Source organism: Mesoplodon bidens (genome assembly GCF_964165515.1).
Source record: "Mesoplodon bidens genome assembly, chromosome: 2".
Taxonomy (NCBI): domain Eukaryota; kingdom Metazoa; phylum Chordata; class Mammalia; order Artiodactyla; family Ziphiidae; genus Mesoplodon; species Mesoplodon bidens.
Genome location: NC_138177.1, coordinates 166,011,176 through 166,027,470, shown reverse-complemented (window position 1 = coordinate 166,027,470; position 16,295 = coordinate 166,011,176). Strand labels below are relative to the sequence as shown.

Here is a 16,295-nt window from a genome sequence, read left to right as displayed (position 1 = left end):
ACAAGGACTGTGTCTGTCTTGCTTAGTGTTACAGCCTCATCCCCGTCACATAGTAGGCACTCCTATTTCACTGAAGAAATCAAAAAGATAAAACTGTAATTTAATGAAGGAAAGAGTAGGTAGGAGCTGTTAAGACTTTTCTCGGCATAGCCCGTAAAGACTCTTAGTTGTGTGGAAAAAAAAGGAAGAGAGGGAAAGAGGTAAACCTGAGAAAGATTCAAATACTGTGGGGTGGTAAAAAACAAAACACAACAAAACAGCCAGGGAGGCTGAAGACCTGAATTCAAATCCCACCTCTGCCCCTAGCTGTGTAACTTCAGGCCAGTCACTTCTTTCCGAGCCTTCGTTCCCTCATCCATAAAATGCAGGTAACAGGTTAAACAAACGGATTTATTCACTAGTTCCTTACTGAGTACACACAATGTGCAAAGCATCGTTCTAAGTGCTGGTAACACTTTGGTGAACAAGGCCCCTGCTCTCATAGAGCTTACATTCCCTAAGAGGAAAACAGACTATGAAATGAGTAAAATTCATGGACAGGACAACCAGGTGATAATAAGTGCTATGATGAAAGCAGAACAGGGTGGTGGGATAGTACAGAGTGGCAGTTGTGGCTGGGTAGACAGAGAAAGCTTCTCCAAGGAAGTGACATTTCAGCTGAGACCTGAGTATAGTGCGTTGGCCAAAGAGTCGTCGGCAGTGAAGCATTTCAAACAGGGGAAACAGCAAGAGCAGAGCCAGGCAAGTTCAGAAACAGAAACGCTGTCTCTTACATTCTAGGAGTCTAGAAACAGCGATGCACTGCTTACATTGTTTAATTTAGTCCGGGATTTGTATGACGAAACCGTTTCTTGGTGGTGTGGCATATTTGCTTCTTTATGGAAGTGGCTGGGCGGTGTAGAATCTTTTGGGAGCCCTGGGATACGTCCCTGTCTCTGCAGCTCTCCCACGGCGCTGGCCGCTCAGCTGGCTCCCTGTGTAGATAGATGCAGGCTCCATTTTAGCTGCAGACTCTAAAAGCAGAGTGGAGAGAGCTGCCTCCTCCACTACTTACTCACAGCCTTGAAGGCCCAGAACCCCTCCCACCCCACCTAGTCCTCTTCCATTCTGACAAGCCAGAGCTTTGAGAGCACAAGATTCAGCTTCCTTGTTTTCCAGTTGGAGTAGCAGCCAGAAAATGAAACAGGAAACAGAGCGGAAGAGAAGGGGGGTGGGTAGTAGAGAAGGAAAGGAAGGAGAGATTGCAAGAAAGTAGAGCTCAAGAGATGGACAAAGTTCTACCTCTAAAGGGTGACAGTCGAGCTTTTAGAAAACATTCTGATGTGTCAAAAGAGACCCCTGTCGTTTTCACGAACAGATTTTTGAGGGAATTTGGTGTGAACAGAGGGAACCTAAAGAATGCATGTCTTTTTCCCTTGTGAATTCACAAAGGAAGGATAGTTCATTTCTCAGTTTTGTCTCTGCAAACACAGTACTGCTTGGAGCCTCACAGACTTCTAGAGATTCAAGCCACAACCTTGGGCCCCAGGCACGAGTGTGCCCCACGGCTCTGCCGATTCACTCACATCCCTCCGGAGCTGAGAACAAGGGTGTGTCACCGAAAACCCTGGGGTTCTAAACTCCATTTTTCCCCTTCTCCTTCAACACACCACAACTAAAACGTGATTTATCCACCTTACACACAACAAATACCTGAGGGCAGTTCAGGTCCCAGGGCCTGAAAGGAGCTATAAAGAATCAAAAGGCACACACCCTGGCCCCCAGAGAACTGCTGTGGGCTCGCTGTCTTCGCCTGGAGCGAGAGCAACCACCTCTTTTGTTCCCACCCACAGTAGTAGCTGCTGCGGAAGATAAAGCCCTCCCTCCGCCAGGGCTGTGGCCAGAGGCTAACCCAGACCCTAGCTTCGTTTGGAGGGCAGATAACTGAAACCACAGGCGGCTTTGGAATCCTGAGAAACGAGAAATCCACCAACGGAGAAGGATTTATTATCTATTTCCTTTAAGGAGGGTGCAAAGTTGTTCTAACAGTTTCCGTTACAGGGTTCCCAACCGGCCGCTCCTCCCGAACAGACAGTTCTGTTGAGTTAGCTTCTTTCTTTCTTCTGCTTTTTTGGGCCCACTTTCTACGAGAGAAACTGCTTGAGTAAGGAAGGAGAAAGGAGTCCTGGGGGGCGTTCTCTGAAGTTTCCTTCACCGCCCTCGTCAGTCACGGGAGGTGGGGCTGCGGGGTGCAACGGGAGCGAAGGTCCCGAGCAGCCGGAGGAGGGGAAAGTCGGGGGGAACCCCCACTTTCTTCACGCCCAGGACGCAGGGGTCCGCTCCTGGCCACAGAAACCCCAAGCAGGCTTTTCTTTCCCTTCAGAGAACAGCTATTGTGTTCCAGGCCCTGTATTGAGCTGTTGTTGCCTGACAGCAGGGAAAGTGCGGCTCTGCCTTCCGTTTAGAGGCCGCGGGGCAGCCCCCAACTCCGAGGGCCTTGGCCCACACGGGAACTCAGTGGATGTTTGTGGGCTGCAACTGGGGCAAGAGCACCGACTCGGAGACAGCAGCCACGGCGGACTAACTGAAGGCGGGGGGAAGGGGCTGAGGAACCCCTGGTGTCACCAAAGCGGGAAAGTGCCAAGGCGGAGGGGCGCGGAGGCTCCGGGTTACGCCATCCATACCCGGCTCGCCCGGACTCAACATGGCCGCCGCGGCCGGGGGCGGGGCAGCTCCGAGTCCCGGCAGGAGCGGGGCGGGGCCGCCATCAGCGGAGCCAGTACGCAGGCGCGGCCGCTCGGGGCCCCGGATGGAGGAGCTATGGTACGGGCCCCGCCTGGGAGGTAGAGACCGGCGGGCGCTGGGGATGCGGCGCCAGCTTGGGAGCCTAGGAGTTCTGGGGGGAGGGAAGTTGTCAAACGGAGGCCGAGGGAAATGAGGCGGAGGCCGCCGAGAAACGAGGAGCCCCGCCCCTCCGCCATAGCGGCCTCCCAGGGCCGCCTCTTCCGTTACAGCCTCCCGCCCTCCCCTGCCTTCCGGCCCCAGGCCGGGCTGGGCCTCGCCGGCCCCCTCGGGAGTAACCTCTGAGCCGTGGCCCCTTTGGGGAGAGGAGATGCCCAATCCCCGCTTGGGACTGTGTCCGAAAGGAAAGGGCTAGAACGGGCTTCGGACCCGGCTAGGCTGGCAGAAGGCGGCCCCTGCCCCGCGGCGGCCAGCAAGGCCTCTGGTCCTGAGGACCCTGGGTCCGAACACCACCACCCATCCCCCGCCGCCCCCGAGGATGTTAGTCTTACAGCCCAGGATATGAGTCCTGGGCTCCGATTCAACAGGTTTTCCTATCTGCTCAGATAGGGCCCTCCCTGCCCTAAGCATAGCCAGCAAGAGCATGCGCTGTTACTGGACAAGTCCTGGGCTGGGAGTTGGGAGACCCTGGTTGTAATTCTGGCTCTGAAAGAGCGCATCCCCTTTGGCAGGAGTGACGGCTGGTGGAAAGATTGATGTTTCAGACAAAAAAAACCCCGACATTCTCCTTAAATATAGCCTTGGGAGTGCCACTTGACCCCAGTGAGCCTCAGTTTCCACATCCATAAAATGGCGATGGTAATTACACAGGGTCTAATGAGATCTCTGATGTAAAAACTCTGGAGAGTTTTAGTACTCACCTCTCTGGGGCATATTCATCTTACGGGAAAATAGAGTAAAACTAGTTGCTCTGTAAGTGTCCTGCCAGTTCAGAGGGTCTGTGATTTCGTAAACGGGTTGTTGGGAAGTGAAGCCCGCAATTAGCTGAGAGGGAGAGCTCACTGGCTTTATTTTTGTTTTCACATGGTTTACCTGTGAACTAAGTGTAGGCTACAAGTCATCTGTGATCGCTGGGTCTAGAGCTTGACTCTGGAGAGAGGAAAGGAAGAATGGAAGCCTGGTGAAGAGGCAGAGGTGGGTTCCGTGCTTTTCTTTTCCCAACTCTTCTGCATGTGGGTGGGAAATGAAGGAAGGGAAAAAGTGAATTCACCCTAGGATGGAGAACCAGCGGCCGTGTAAGGTTGGCTGTGCTTGTTTCTACGATTCCACTCGACTCGGCGAGTCAGATGTTGGCAGTGTTGGGGGGATTTCAAAAGCTTGCCTTTGAACTGAATTTTGATGAGCAAACCGGTGTGGCGTTTGTGGCCCCTCCCTTCCTCCAGGCCTCCTGGTGATGGAGTAAGCAACAGGCGCCCCCTTGTGCTGAGAGGAAAGAGAACTGTTGCTTATGGCCAGTTTTCTGGAGAAATTGTATTTTCCTGTGGCTTCTGTGACTTGGTCGTTTTGCTCTCAACATGAGATATGGTGGGAGGAGTACTTGGAGCAGGGATTTTATATCCAGAGCCAATGAACTGGTGAAGCCATATCCAGTGCTTACTACTTACACTCAATTAGAACACAGGCTTAAAATGCCTGTTTGTAGTGCTAGGCCCTGGGGATATAGTTGGGAGCAAGATAGACAAAGCCCCTGCCCTCATAAACAACCTAAATAAGCAATAGCAATAAAGACGACAAGGCAGAGTGTAATGAGAGCATATCACATAGTCTAGTGAGAGTCAGAGAATTCCAGAAACAAGTGATAACCTAAAGGTTTGATAGGTGTTAGCCAGATTGGAGAAGAAAGAAAAGTCTTCCAGGCCTCCCTGTTAATTTCTCAGTTCTAGTATTTTTTCCTTTAGGGTTAGTTCTTCACCCCAAGTTGATGAGCTGCCGCTGATGCTCTTGCCCTTCCTTCTGATTTCCGACTGGTTCCACAGGAGCCATTGCTACTTCTTTTAGCACAAGGAATTGTTAAAAAAAAAAAAAAAAAAAAAAGCCTTAAAGTGCATTCCTTCCCTCAGAATGGCTTTGCAGTTGTTTATACATTGCTGCCATTCCAACAAAGAGATGGGAAATAACAGTTTTCCCCATCCCTAGTAGTCGACTCTGTCGTCCCCCTAAGTTTGTTTTAGCAATGTAGGCTGGCTGAAGTCCTGCTGAGTGGTGGTTTTCTTTTCCTTCTCCACTTAATTTAACAGACCAGCTGAACACACATCAGAGAGCTTAACTAGAGTGTGTAGTCATTATGGTCTTCCAGTTCAGTTCTATGCCCCACTTTCGGGACTCTGGTTTGGGACCTAGTTTATTATTCTGGGCAACAGAGAAAGGGCACACACTAAATAACAGCGACCACAGTATAGATTTGGTACTGCTTCTTCACACTTCAGTCCATTTCACCATTGTGACAGTTTCATGAGACAGGCAAAATAGTCCGATCTCATTTTTTTACAATTTATTTATTTATTTATTATAAATTTATTTATCTTTGGCTGCGCTGGTCTTTGTTGCTGCACGCGGGCTTTAGTTGCTGTGCGCGGGCTTTAGTTGCTGTGAGCAGGGGCTACTCTTTGCGGTGCGCTGGCTTCTCATTGTGGTGGCTTCTCATGTTGCAGAGCACGGGCTCTAGGCTCATGGGCTTCAGTAGTTGTGGCACGTGGGCTCAGTAGCTGTGGCTCACGGGCTCTAGAGCGCAGGCTCAGTAGTTAGGGCGCGTGGGCTTAGTTGCTCTGCGGCATGTGGGATCTTCCTGGACCAGGGCTCGAACCCGTGTCCTTGGCAGGTGGATTCTTAACCACTGTGGCACCAGGAAAGTCCCCCGATCTCATTTTATACACAGAGAACTGAGGCTTAGAAGAACAAAATGAGAACTTATGAATGACAAAGTCAGGACTTGAACCCAGGTCTTTAGTTCCTGGATAGGGGGCACTCAACAGGCTTTTAAAGGTTTTCTGTGAGCTTAGCTTTCCAGCTTCATGCCTACCGGTGTGGAACTTCCCCTACAAGAATACAGTGCTTCAGAGTACACCAAGAGGTTCCATCTGCCTTTAAGATGCTTTTCCCTCATCTGGAAAGTAAGGTGGTTAAGTTTGCCATAGTAGTCCTGAAGCAGGGGTGATGTTTTCATGAAGAATGCTTTCAAGAATTTACTTTCTGCCCATGTGTGACATTTCCTCCTTGGGTTTTGGAGTTTAGAAGCCTGAGGGAGTTCAGCCCTGGCAGCAGCCCCCCTGAATTCCTGGTGGTGAGAGGATGTGGCCCCTGGACACATCCCGGAAAGAGGTCCTGGGGTTTGCAGTCAGCTGCCGTGTCCTGACTCTGGTGCTGCAGGTCAGTCTCTGATCTTTTGTCCTGAACATGCCATTGCCACATGACTGGGCTAGACGTTAAGAATAGGCCTCATCTTTCCCTTTCCCAGATGCGCCCCCCGACCATGTGGTTAGAACTGTAGAGACCTAGACCACATAGCTGAAAAGTGGGCAGGACTCTTAGATATGACCTATTAATCTCTTATTTTTTATTTATTTATTTATTTATTTATTTATTTTGACCTATTAATTTCTTATTTTACACATGAAGTAGCTGAGGCCCAGAAAGGATAAATGGCTTCCTTAAAGTCACAAGGCAAGTTAGAGAAGGACCAGAATCAGACCCCAGGTTTCCTTACTCTTGGGCTAGTGGTCTTTCCAGCAGACCATGATGTTCTGTAACCAGAGCAGGTGTGTTCTGGTTTAGGGTGTGACAGCTCAAAGCGTTGCCCCGGGTCCCCTGACCGGGAGACTGAGCGTTGCATCAGTCAGTTGAGTGGGAGAGAGGTGGCACTGTCCTGAGACCCTCTGTGTATATTTGTTTAGTCAGCAGTGTCTCCTCCTCTTCCCCCAGCTGTGTCCCCTTGCTGTCTCACCCACACACAACCCCCAGAATGCATTTTGCAATTCCCTTTCCCCTCCAAGGCTGCTCTTGATACATATTTTAATCAAATTTCAGGTATATATGAACTATGTATGGTGCCTAGCACAGTGCCCAGTGCTTAGTAGGTCTTCAGTATCTGTTACTGTTGAATGTATGTCAACACCCTAAGGATGTTCTATTAGCATATTATATGTGCCTTTCATCACAGGCACATTCTCTCTGAGGCTCATCGGTGGTTCCTTTGTGGAAAACTCCTTTTTTCTCTCCTCCCCCACTATATGAGGCATAACAGCCTCTGCTGGGTCCCAGGTTTAGTTAGACGTGTCTTCAGCTTGGAGACTAGGGCTGTTACCTGTGACTGTCACTCCTGTCCCACTTGTTTTCACTGTTTGAAGTGGCCTGATAAAGAAACTGACCGAAAAAGGAAAGAGCCTTAAAAATGAGGTTGTACTCCTGTTGCTAGGCTGGAAAACTTTGAACCAGCATCAGCTGAATGATTGACAGAACTAAGGGAGCAATACTGCGACTCGGCATCTGGGATAGGGTACCAGGACAGCTGGGTTCTAATTCAGATGGTGATTTGGAAACAAGTATGTTTCCTCTATACTGTTCGCTCAACCACCAAATTTTATTCAAGTTCCTGCCCTGGTCAAAGAACTATGCTAGGTGGGAGTATAAAAAGTCACGATCTCTTTTCCCTTAAGTAGCTGACCAAATCTAACGGGGCAAAAAGACATTTAATAATAATGCTATTTCATTATCCTCCCCTCCCCCCCTTCCAGCTCTAAAGCTCACGCCATCAGGTTATACCCCAGTTACCCTTTGTTGTTGGTGTCATCTCTGTTAGCGACAACTCATTCCTCCTCATGCCTTGAAGGTTTTAGCTCCTGATTCACTGTTGCTCTTTCCAGCACTACTGTATACTTCTTGGTGATTTCAACATTAATAAAGCTGATACATCTAACCACTATCTCCTATCTTTCCAGTTCACTCCCTCCACTACCCCAGTTCTAACGATTCTTCCACTCCCTCAGGACTTATCCATTGATTCTACCACGGTTTCACTGTCCCTCACCTACCTCATGGCTTCAGCTCCACTTCTTACCCAGCTTAGATTCCATGGCCCACCATGCATACACGTACAACTCACTCGCTCCCTTCTCCCTATGTCTTAATCACAAGACAAAAGCCCAGCCTTGGTTAAATTCAATTCTGTGCCTACTCCACGCATGCATCTGCCCAGAGAAAAGCATACAACTGTGTTAACTAGTCTCTTTGTATGCAATATCATTAACCCAAGTGAGTCCTTAGTGCTACCTGGCAATCTTAGTGTATTTCCCTGGTCCAGTCGCTCACCCATTCTCTCAAATTTTTCTGCACATCAGAATCAGCTGGGAGAGCTAAAAACAATCTAAACACCCAGGCTGTACCCCATATTGGTTAAGTCATCAATGTAGTGGCAGGAGGGAAACCCAGGCATCAGTATTTTTGAAACTCCTTGGGCGATTCCAGTGCACAGCCTATTTTGAGAACTAGGGTCATAGGTGACTTATTTTACACATTTTCCTCTTTTCTCAAGTCTCTAGCACCTTTTCCCCAGCTTGTTTTCCTGAGTGAAAATTCAGAAAAGTAGAAGCAATAAGAAGTAACCTTCTGAATACTTCCACCACAGCCATCAGCATACCTACATCTGCACCTCTGTGCCTTCACTACTGAAGGGTGGATGAACTGTCTGTCTCCTCTCTAAGGCCAGTTCCACCTCCATAGCAGATTCCATCCCCTTTTGCCTGCTCCAGCAATTCTTCCCTTTCTCGCCTGCATACTCAGTGGTTTCCTTTCCACTGGATATTCCCATTGGCAAACAAATACTTACCTCCCACGTTTGGGAAAAAAACAACAAGATTTCTCTTGACCCTACAATGTCATTCACCTACCACCCCATTTCTCTGCTTCCCTTTACAGGAAAACTCCTCCAAACAGTTGTCTGTATCTGCTGTCTGACTTCTCCCCTTTATCTGCTGAACCCAGTCCAAGCAGTCTTCTCTCTCCTCCACTCCACTGAAGTAGCTCTTGTCAAAGTCACCAGTGACATTCCCATTGCTAAAGCCAGTGGTCAGTTTTCAGTCCCCATCTTACTTGACCTATCAGCAACATTTAAGAGCCGATCACTCCTTTGCTTTACTTGGTTCTATGACACCATGCTCTCCTGGTTTCCTCCCTACCTCACGGACCTTCCTTCTTTACCTTTATTGCTAGATCTTCACTCTCTTTCGAGCCTCTAAATGTTGACATGTCTGAGGCCCAGTCCTCAGATCTCTTCTTCTCTCTATCTGCACTTCTTCCCTGGGTGATCTCATTCAGTCTCACACCTTTTAATATCATCCATACACTTATGACTCCCAAATTTATATCTCTAGCCCTGATTGCTCTCCTGGCCCTCAGACTCAATATATCTCACTGTCTCGTTGACCTCTGCACTGGAATGTCCATCTCACACTTAACTTGTGATTCTTCCCCAACATGTCTGTTCCTCCTCATTTTATTAAATGGTAATTCTTCCACTGGCTCAACCAAAATCCTAGTTCTCCTTCATCCCACAGGCTCTCTTCAATGCCATCATCCCAGACCATCACGCAGAAGCCTTCTCTCCTCCTCGCCTCGCCCCCTCCGGCTCTGTGGACCGACTTGTGGAAAGTCTCCTGGGCGGCCTATCTCACTGGGATGCTGAACACTTCCTGTTCATTGCTGAGCATGGCTACCTGTATGAGCACAACTTCGCCTTCTTCCCTGGTTTCCCCCTGGTCCTGTTGGTGGGGACTGAATTGCTGAGACCCCTGTGGGGGTTACTGAGCCTACGGAGTTGCCTGCTAATCTCAGTGGCATTGCTCAATTCCTTGTTCTCCGTGCTGGCCGCACTTGCGCTTCATGACCTGGGCTGTCTGGTTTTGCGCTGTCCCCGCCAGGCTTTTTATGGAGCGCTGCTCTTCTGCCTCAGCCCCGCCAATGTCTTCCTGGCGGCTGGCTACTCAGAAGCTTTGTTTGCCCTCCTGACATTCAGCGCCCTGGGGAAGCTGGAAAGGGGCCGAAGCTGGACTAGTGGACTCCTCTTTGCCCTTGCCACTGGTGTGCGCTCCAACGGGCTGGTCAACGTTGGCTTCCTCGTGCATTCTCAGTGCCGAGGCTTTTTCTCTTCTCTCATGGTGCGGAATCCTCTGAGACAGCTTTTGAAGCTGATGGGCTCTGTGTTCCTGTCAGTGCTCACACTTAGCCTTCCCTTTGCCCTCTTTCAATATTACGCCTATACCCAGTTCTGTCTGCCAGGCTCAGCCTACCCCATTCCTAAGCCCTTGCTGCAGTTAGCTGTGGACAAGGGCTACCGAATCGTACAGGGAAATGAGCCACCTTGGTGCTCCTGGGAACTTCCCCTAATATACAGCTACATCCAGGATATCTATTGGAATGTTGGCTTTTTGAGATACTATGAACTCAAGCAGGTGCCCAATTTTCTACTGGCTGCACCAGTGACTATACTGGTTGCCTGGGCAACTTGGACATATGTGACCACCCATCCTTGGCTCTGCCTTACACTTGGGATGCAAAGGAGCAAGAACAAAGAGACCCCAGAGAAGCCTGATCCTGGATTCCTCAGTCCTCGGGTGTTTGTGTACCTCGTCCATGCTGCAGTGCTGCTGCTGTTTGGCAGTCTGTGCATGCATGTTCAGGTGAGGTGGACTCCTGGCTGGGAAAAGGTGGGAACACAGGCCAAACCCCTTAGTCAGGGACAGGGAGGACATTTAACTTCTCCCATTTGAGTGACCTGTACCTAATTTATTCATTCAACAACTATTTGGGGGTGTTTTTAGTGTGAGTCCCTGGGTCAGATCACTGAGGTTAGAACATAAATAAGTTAAGATTGCTGCCCTAGTAGGTCTTGTGGTCAAAATGGAGAGACGGACATTTAACAACTTATAGTATAGTGGGATGGAATTGGAGATATTTTTGAGGTAAAGTATTGTGGAAGCACAGAGGAAAAAGTAGCTAACTGGCTGAAGGAGGTGAGGAGGGCATCATATTTAGGCTGGGTCCTGAAGAGTAAGAAGAAATTCCATTTAAGAAGCAGAGGAAGAACATTTTGGACAAATGGAAGGGCATGTGCGAAGACAACGAGAGTTGTGAAAGGACCTGATCTGACTGAGTTATAGGAATAGCACAGAGGGTATCTCTGGGACCTTCCCCTAACATACAACTGTACCCAGAATATCTGCTTGAATGTCAACTTCCTGAGGTACTCTGAGCTCTGGCAGGCGCTCTGTTTTCAGAGAAGCTATCTTGTGCACTGTTCGGTTGGTGGGGAGGATAGAGAGGGATGGGAAGGGTTTGATCATACATTCGATTTTTTTTGGTTCCTGGTTGTGGCTCCAGGTCCACCATAAACCCTGAGGATGTCTTTTTGTCTCCATGCTGGCCACTCCTCAGCAGTTTCTGCCTCTTGGAGGCGCACATTGGCTGTTTGTAAAGTTCTCTGAGCTATGAGACTAAGAGGCACAGGGGAAATAGAAAGGAGCACTCTTGTGTTTGTAGCTGGATGAGCTACTAGAGTGAATGCCAGCGAAGCTTAGAGTTTCAAGGATAGATGAGGGAGGCCATTTGGAGACCTGGCTCTGAACTTCCCTAGAGGGACAGTGTTGAACCACAGGATCCCCTGCCCCCTTTCTCTCTGCTTTGCCATCCCCGTGGGATGAGGGAACCGTTTCAGGGGGCAGGGGATCAGAGTCCTGGCCCTGGGCTAAAAGTGGACCCCACAGACTTTTTTTTTTTTTTTTTTTTGGCCATGCCACGTGGCACGTGGGATCTTAGTTCCCCAACCAGGGATCGAATCCACGCCCCCTGCGTTGGAAGCGCGGAATCTTAACCACTGGACTGCCAGGGAAGTCCCCTGACCAACCCCCCCATAGAATTTTTAGTATCAGTTGGCCCATTATTGTGGTAATTAGTGTGTAGCCATGTTTATTTGTGACATTGCAGTCACCTGGCTGGTGTCACGCACAGCTTTATAAGGCAGATCCTAAGCTCTGCTGAATGAATACCTTTTCCAGTGTAATACATTTCTAGTCTTAGAGCTATAGCTCACCCAGCAGCAGGGAAGTCCCAGGCTCATCCAGTTGGAGGCAGTGGCACTCCGGTAAATGTGTGGGTTTCCCCCTCTTATGATTTCCAGGTTCTCACCAGGCTGTTATGCTCCTCCACTCCTATTGTGTACTGGTTCTCAGCTCACTTGCTTCAGGATCAAGAACCGCTGCTGAGGTCCCTAGAGACTGTGCCTTGGAAGCCTCTTTCAGGGGACTCCCCACCAGGACAAAAGGTCCCCAGAAACTCTATCATGGGACTCTTGTACAACTGGAAAACTTGTTCTCTGGTCACACGATGCATTCTAGGCTACTTCCTGACTTACTGGCTCCTGGGACTACTCCTGCATTGCAACTTTCTACCTTGGACATGACCTGGAGACTTTTAGGGGACAGGCTTGAAGCAGACTTAACCAGGGTCTGAAAGTACAAATACATGCTGGGGCTGCCTGTGCTGCCCTGGAACCCTTACTCTCCCCGTTAGAACCTCTCTCTCCTTGAAGGTTGGTTAGGAATGGGAGAAGTGTGAGCCTCTAGAGAGCACCTCTGGTCCTGGCTGTGGCAGATTTTAGGGTGGTAACTATTTTCTCTGTAAATGAAGAAATCTTATTCCAGGTCTGAAGCATACCTGGATCTGTCTTGTCAATCAACCATAGCAGAGATAGTCTTAAACTTACCTCCTACCCACACGTAAATTTAAATGTAAATTATTTAAATGTGAATTTCATCAAAGGCTCTAGCTGACAAGCTGGTCATAGTCCACACAGTGATGGTGGAGGCCTGGACAGTGTAGCCTAAGTAAAATGGGACCATCTTTTCTAAATGGGACATTGTTTCTGATGATTTTTTTTCATGATTTGTTCACTTATTTATATGAAAAACCATACAAAGATACGCAAATTAAACAACTTTTGATTATATCTGCAATTAATTACCTTTTTATTTTTTTAATTATTTTATTTTATTTTATTGGCTGCGCGGCTTGCGGGAGCTTAGTTCCCTGACCAGGGATTAAAACCCAGTCCACAGCAGTGAAAGCACCGAGCTGGACCACCAGTGAATTCCCATAAATTACCTTTTTAAAAAAATAATACAAATTAAGGGCTGAGACCCTGCCACATACTCTGCATCCACACTTCATTTGGATATTAAAGGTCAGTTGATGCAAAAAAAATTAATACAAGTTACTTGGGGGAAAAAAGTCATGGTAAGAAGAACATTGCATGAGGAGCCAGGAGCCCTGGATTCTGGTCCTCTCAGTAAAGCCCCACTTACAAACTGTGTGACTTTGGGAGAGTTTTCAGAGCCTTAGTTACCTCTTCTGAAACTAGGGGAAAATTACATTATCCTACTGGAAAAAATATCCAGTTCTCTTCTCAGCACTCTGAGGAGTAATTTCAGTGATGTTTCCTTTGAAGGAGGGAGAGCAGTGACACTTGGCAAATAAGGCTCCCTGTCCTGTGTAAGTAAGCCTGCCCAGGGGCAACTAAATGTTCAATGTGTGAGCAGCGACTGGTTTTCCTGCCCTGCCCGAGTGCCTGTGCTTTCCTGACTGGTAGGTAAGGGTCAGATGAGCCAACACAGCAGCAGGAATTGATAAATTGTAGGTAAGTCCAGGGTTGAATGAAATGGTATCTTCCTGGCCCCCATTTGGTAATGGGCTTGATTCTATAATTGTAGTAAAATCTTGACCCCTGCAGAGGCTCTGCATCATCACCACTCTTTCCCTGTTTGAGCCAAAAATTCCAACAAGCAGAAACTTCGAAATAGATGGATTGACACGCTCCCTCTGACCATGACTGAAAGCTAAACTTGCCAGCTGAAGGGAAGCTCCTGGCTGAGCCCCAGCACCCTCTGTTGGAGCTCCTAGTCAGCCTGGCCAGTAAGCATTTCCCATCCATCGCCCCAGCTTTAGCACAGCTGAGAGAATTTGGTCCAGAGTCAAATGCTTCTGAAAATGTACACACAGATCGGGACAGCCCTCTGCCTTCTGCCAAGACACCCGAGTGCCCTTCTTGGCAAAAGATGATCACCCCTGCCCTAGTGTCCCTCCAGCTGGCAGAAACTGTTCCCTCCCTCCTCACCCACAGCTGCAAATCTGGGGACTTCCACCCTGTGTGCAGGAAGAGTTGAGGGCCTGATTCAGCTCTTTATTGCAGAGGTAGGAGTACTAGATTGTTTGCTTGCATGGATTGACCTCTTTGCCTCTCTTGGGGGGATAATCAGAAATGATTGTTTCCCTACTGGAAGAGGTGACTCAAACTCCGCAGGGTAGGGGGTGATTTCACTGCTTTGGCAGTCTCAGCTTAACGTTCACACTAGACCTCGTCACCCCCAGAAACAAGTGATTTCAAGGACCAGAAACCCTATAAATGCGAACCTCTCATTTCTCAACTAATACCAAGGAACTAAATCACTCTGGTATTTTGCAAAGACCATTCTGGTTACAGCCGATCATAGAGGAGTTAAGTGAGGACCCCAGCTAGGTGGACGTACCTGGTGTGACCTGGAGATGGACACAGTTTTCTCTCTGACCTTGGAGGGATCTAGTTCTCTAAGGATCTAAGGAATGGGCTGATTTTATGGCCAGCAGCTGTCCTTTTACTATCCTATTAACAGTCTTTAATAGCCTGCGAGAGGGATATGAAGGGCTCAAGGCGGGAAGCTTCCTGTTTACCCTGAGGTCTAACAATGCTGCAGCTGGGTTGGGCGTCTACAATTTCAGAGAAAAGTCATTTCCTTCTGAGACCCAGCTAAAACAGAAACCAGACGCTTTATGTACCTAGAAGTAGATGCTTTTTTTGTTCTTTAATGAAGGTGGGAGGAGAGGGAGCGTTTGACATGGCTTTACCAGTCCCCCTGAAAAAAAACATCACTTTTCTTGAACAGACCCTCTCACCCTCATCCAAAAAATGTATTGTGTGCAGGCTCATGGGATTTGCAACTGATTGATTCTTTCAGCAATGTTTATTATTGCCTGTTTTAGGGGAGTAAAGAAGACTCACCCTGCCTCCTGTCCTCAAATAGCTGCCTGATAGAGTTTCTAGCAGAAACACAGGAACATTAATCAAGGAAAAACCTAATAAATTCTGGGGAATGAAGAGATACTTAAACTTCTTGCTCAATATTCTCTACTTGAACTTTCAATGGTGAGGACGAGTTAAAATTTTACTTGTATGCTTGGGAAAAGGTAAGTGTGGTACAGAGTAAGTTCTCTGTAAATTCACACAAGATGGAGATCCCTCCCAGCTTGGAATACTTGAAAAGACTTTGTAGGGAATGGCCTTTGAGTTGGACTTTGAAGGACAGTAGGATTTGAAGTTAAGGGCAGAGAATGAATATAGGAAGCAGGAAACAGAACAGGACAGGGAGAGCTCAGTTTGAGTGGAACTGAGGTATTGTCATTATTGTGGTCTAAGCATTTGAAGTCAGCCCCAAGCCCAGCTCCACTGTGTACTAGCTGTGTGAAGGTGAGCCACACGCTGAATCTCTAGGCCTCTGTTTACTCATCTGTAAAACATGGATAATACTACCTACCTTATAGATATGAATAATAATATTATCTATCTCAGTTATGTGAGTTAAATGAAAAATGTTTAGAACAGTACTAACAAAAGAATAGCTGCGTTTTGGACATGTTGAGTTTACAATGCCATCAGCACATTCATATGCCAGGAAATGTGGACCAGGAGACAAGGAGAGGGGTCAGGGAGCCATCCACACAGACATGATAATTATAGCAGCCACGATATTGGATGAGATTGTCAAAAAGAAAAAAATGTAGAGAGAGAAGGAGGGCCTGTAAAACCTTGGGGAAGTGACTCAACTTCTCTAAACCTGTTTTCTCATCTCTAAAATGGGGGTGACATCACTTACCACACAGTAGTTATGAAGATTAAATGAGATAAAGCACTAGCATAGCACGTAGCACATAGTAAGAACTTAATGAATGGTAGCTATTTCTTATCATCATCATCGTCATCATTGTTATCGTCGTTGTCATTAAAAAACCAGAAACAAATATTATCTGCTGTGCACAACATTGTAAATCAACTATACTTCAATTAAAAAAATTTTTGTTTAATTGCCTTTCTTTCTAAGGCTGAATAATATTCCATTGTATGTATATACCACAGTTTGTTTATCCATTCATCTGTTGAGGGATATACTTGGATAGCTCCACCTTCTGGCTATTGCGAATAATGCTGCTATGAACATTGGTGTACAAATACCTGTTCAAGTCCCTGTTTTCAATTCTTTGGGGGTATATACCCAGAAGTATATATTGTTGCATCATATGTTAATTCTATGTTGTTGTTGTTTTTTAGGAACTGCTATATTGTTTTCCACAGCATTTGCATCATTTTGTATTCCCAGTAGCAATGCACAAGGATCCAAATTTCTCTACATCCTCACCAACACTTATTTTCCTTTTTTTTT

At 47.6% G+C, this 16,295-nt stretch overlaps 1 protein-coding gene across 10 annotated transcripts; it reads left to right on the top strand.

Annotated features, from left to right (window-relative positions):
- Window positions 1–2,119: 2,119 nt before the first annotated feature.
- PIGV (phosphatidylinositol glycan anchor biosynthesis class V) lies at window positions 2,120–15,924 on the top strand. 10 transcript variants are annotated; one of them, XM_081224142.1, is made up of 5 exons: window positions 2,120–2,143; window positions 3,831–3,915; window positions 6,013–6,147; window positions 9,312–10,451; window positions 11,948–12,773. In XM_081224142.1, the coding sequence occupies exons 3-5, from the start codon at window positions 6,070–6,072 to the stop codon at window positions 12,227–12,229; spliced, it is 1,500 nt and encodes a 499-aa protein (XP_081080268.1). In that variant the 5' UTR covers window positions 2,120–2,143; window positions 3,831–3,915; window positions 6,013–6,069; the 3' UTR covers window positions 12,230–12,773. The 10 variants fall into 10 exon arrangements, with proteins under 10 accessions (XP_081080268.1, XP_081080260.1, XP_081080265.1 ...); XM_081224134.1 differs by lacking the exon at window positions 2,120–2,143 and adding an exon at window positions 2,771–2,822 and having other exon boundaries at window positions 3,826–3,915; XM_081224139.1 differs by lacking the exon at window positions 2,120–2,143 and adding an exon at window positions 2,890–3,261.
- The last annotated feature ends 371 nt before the right edge of the window (window positions 15,925–16,295 follow it).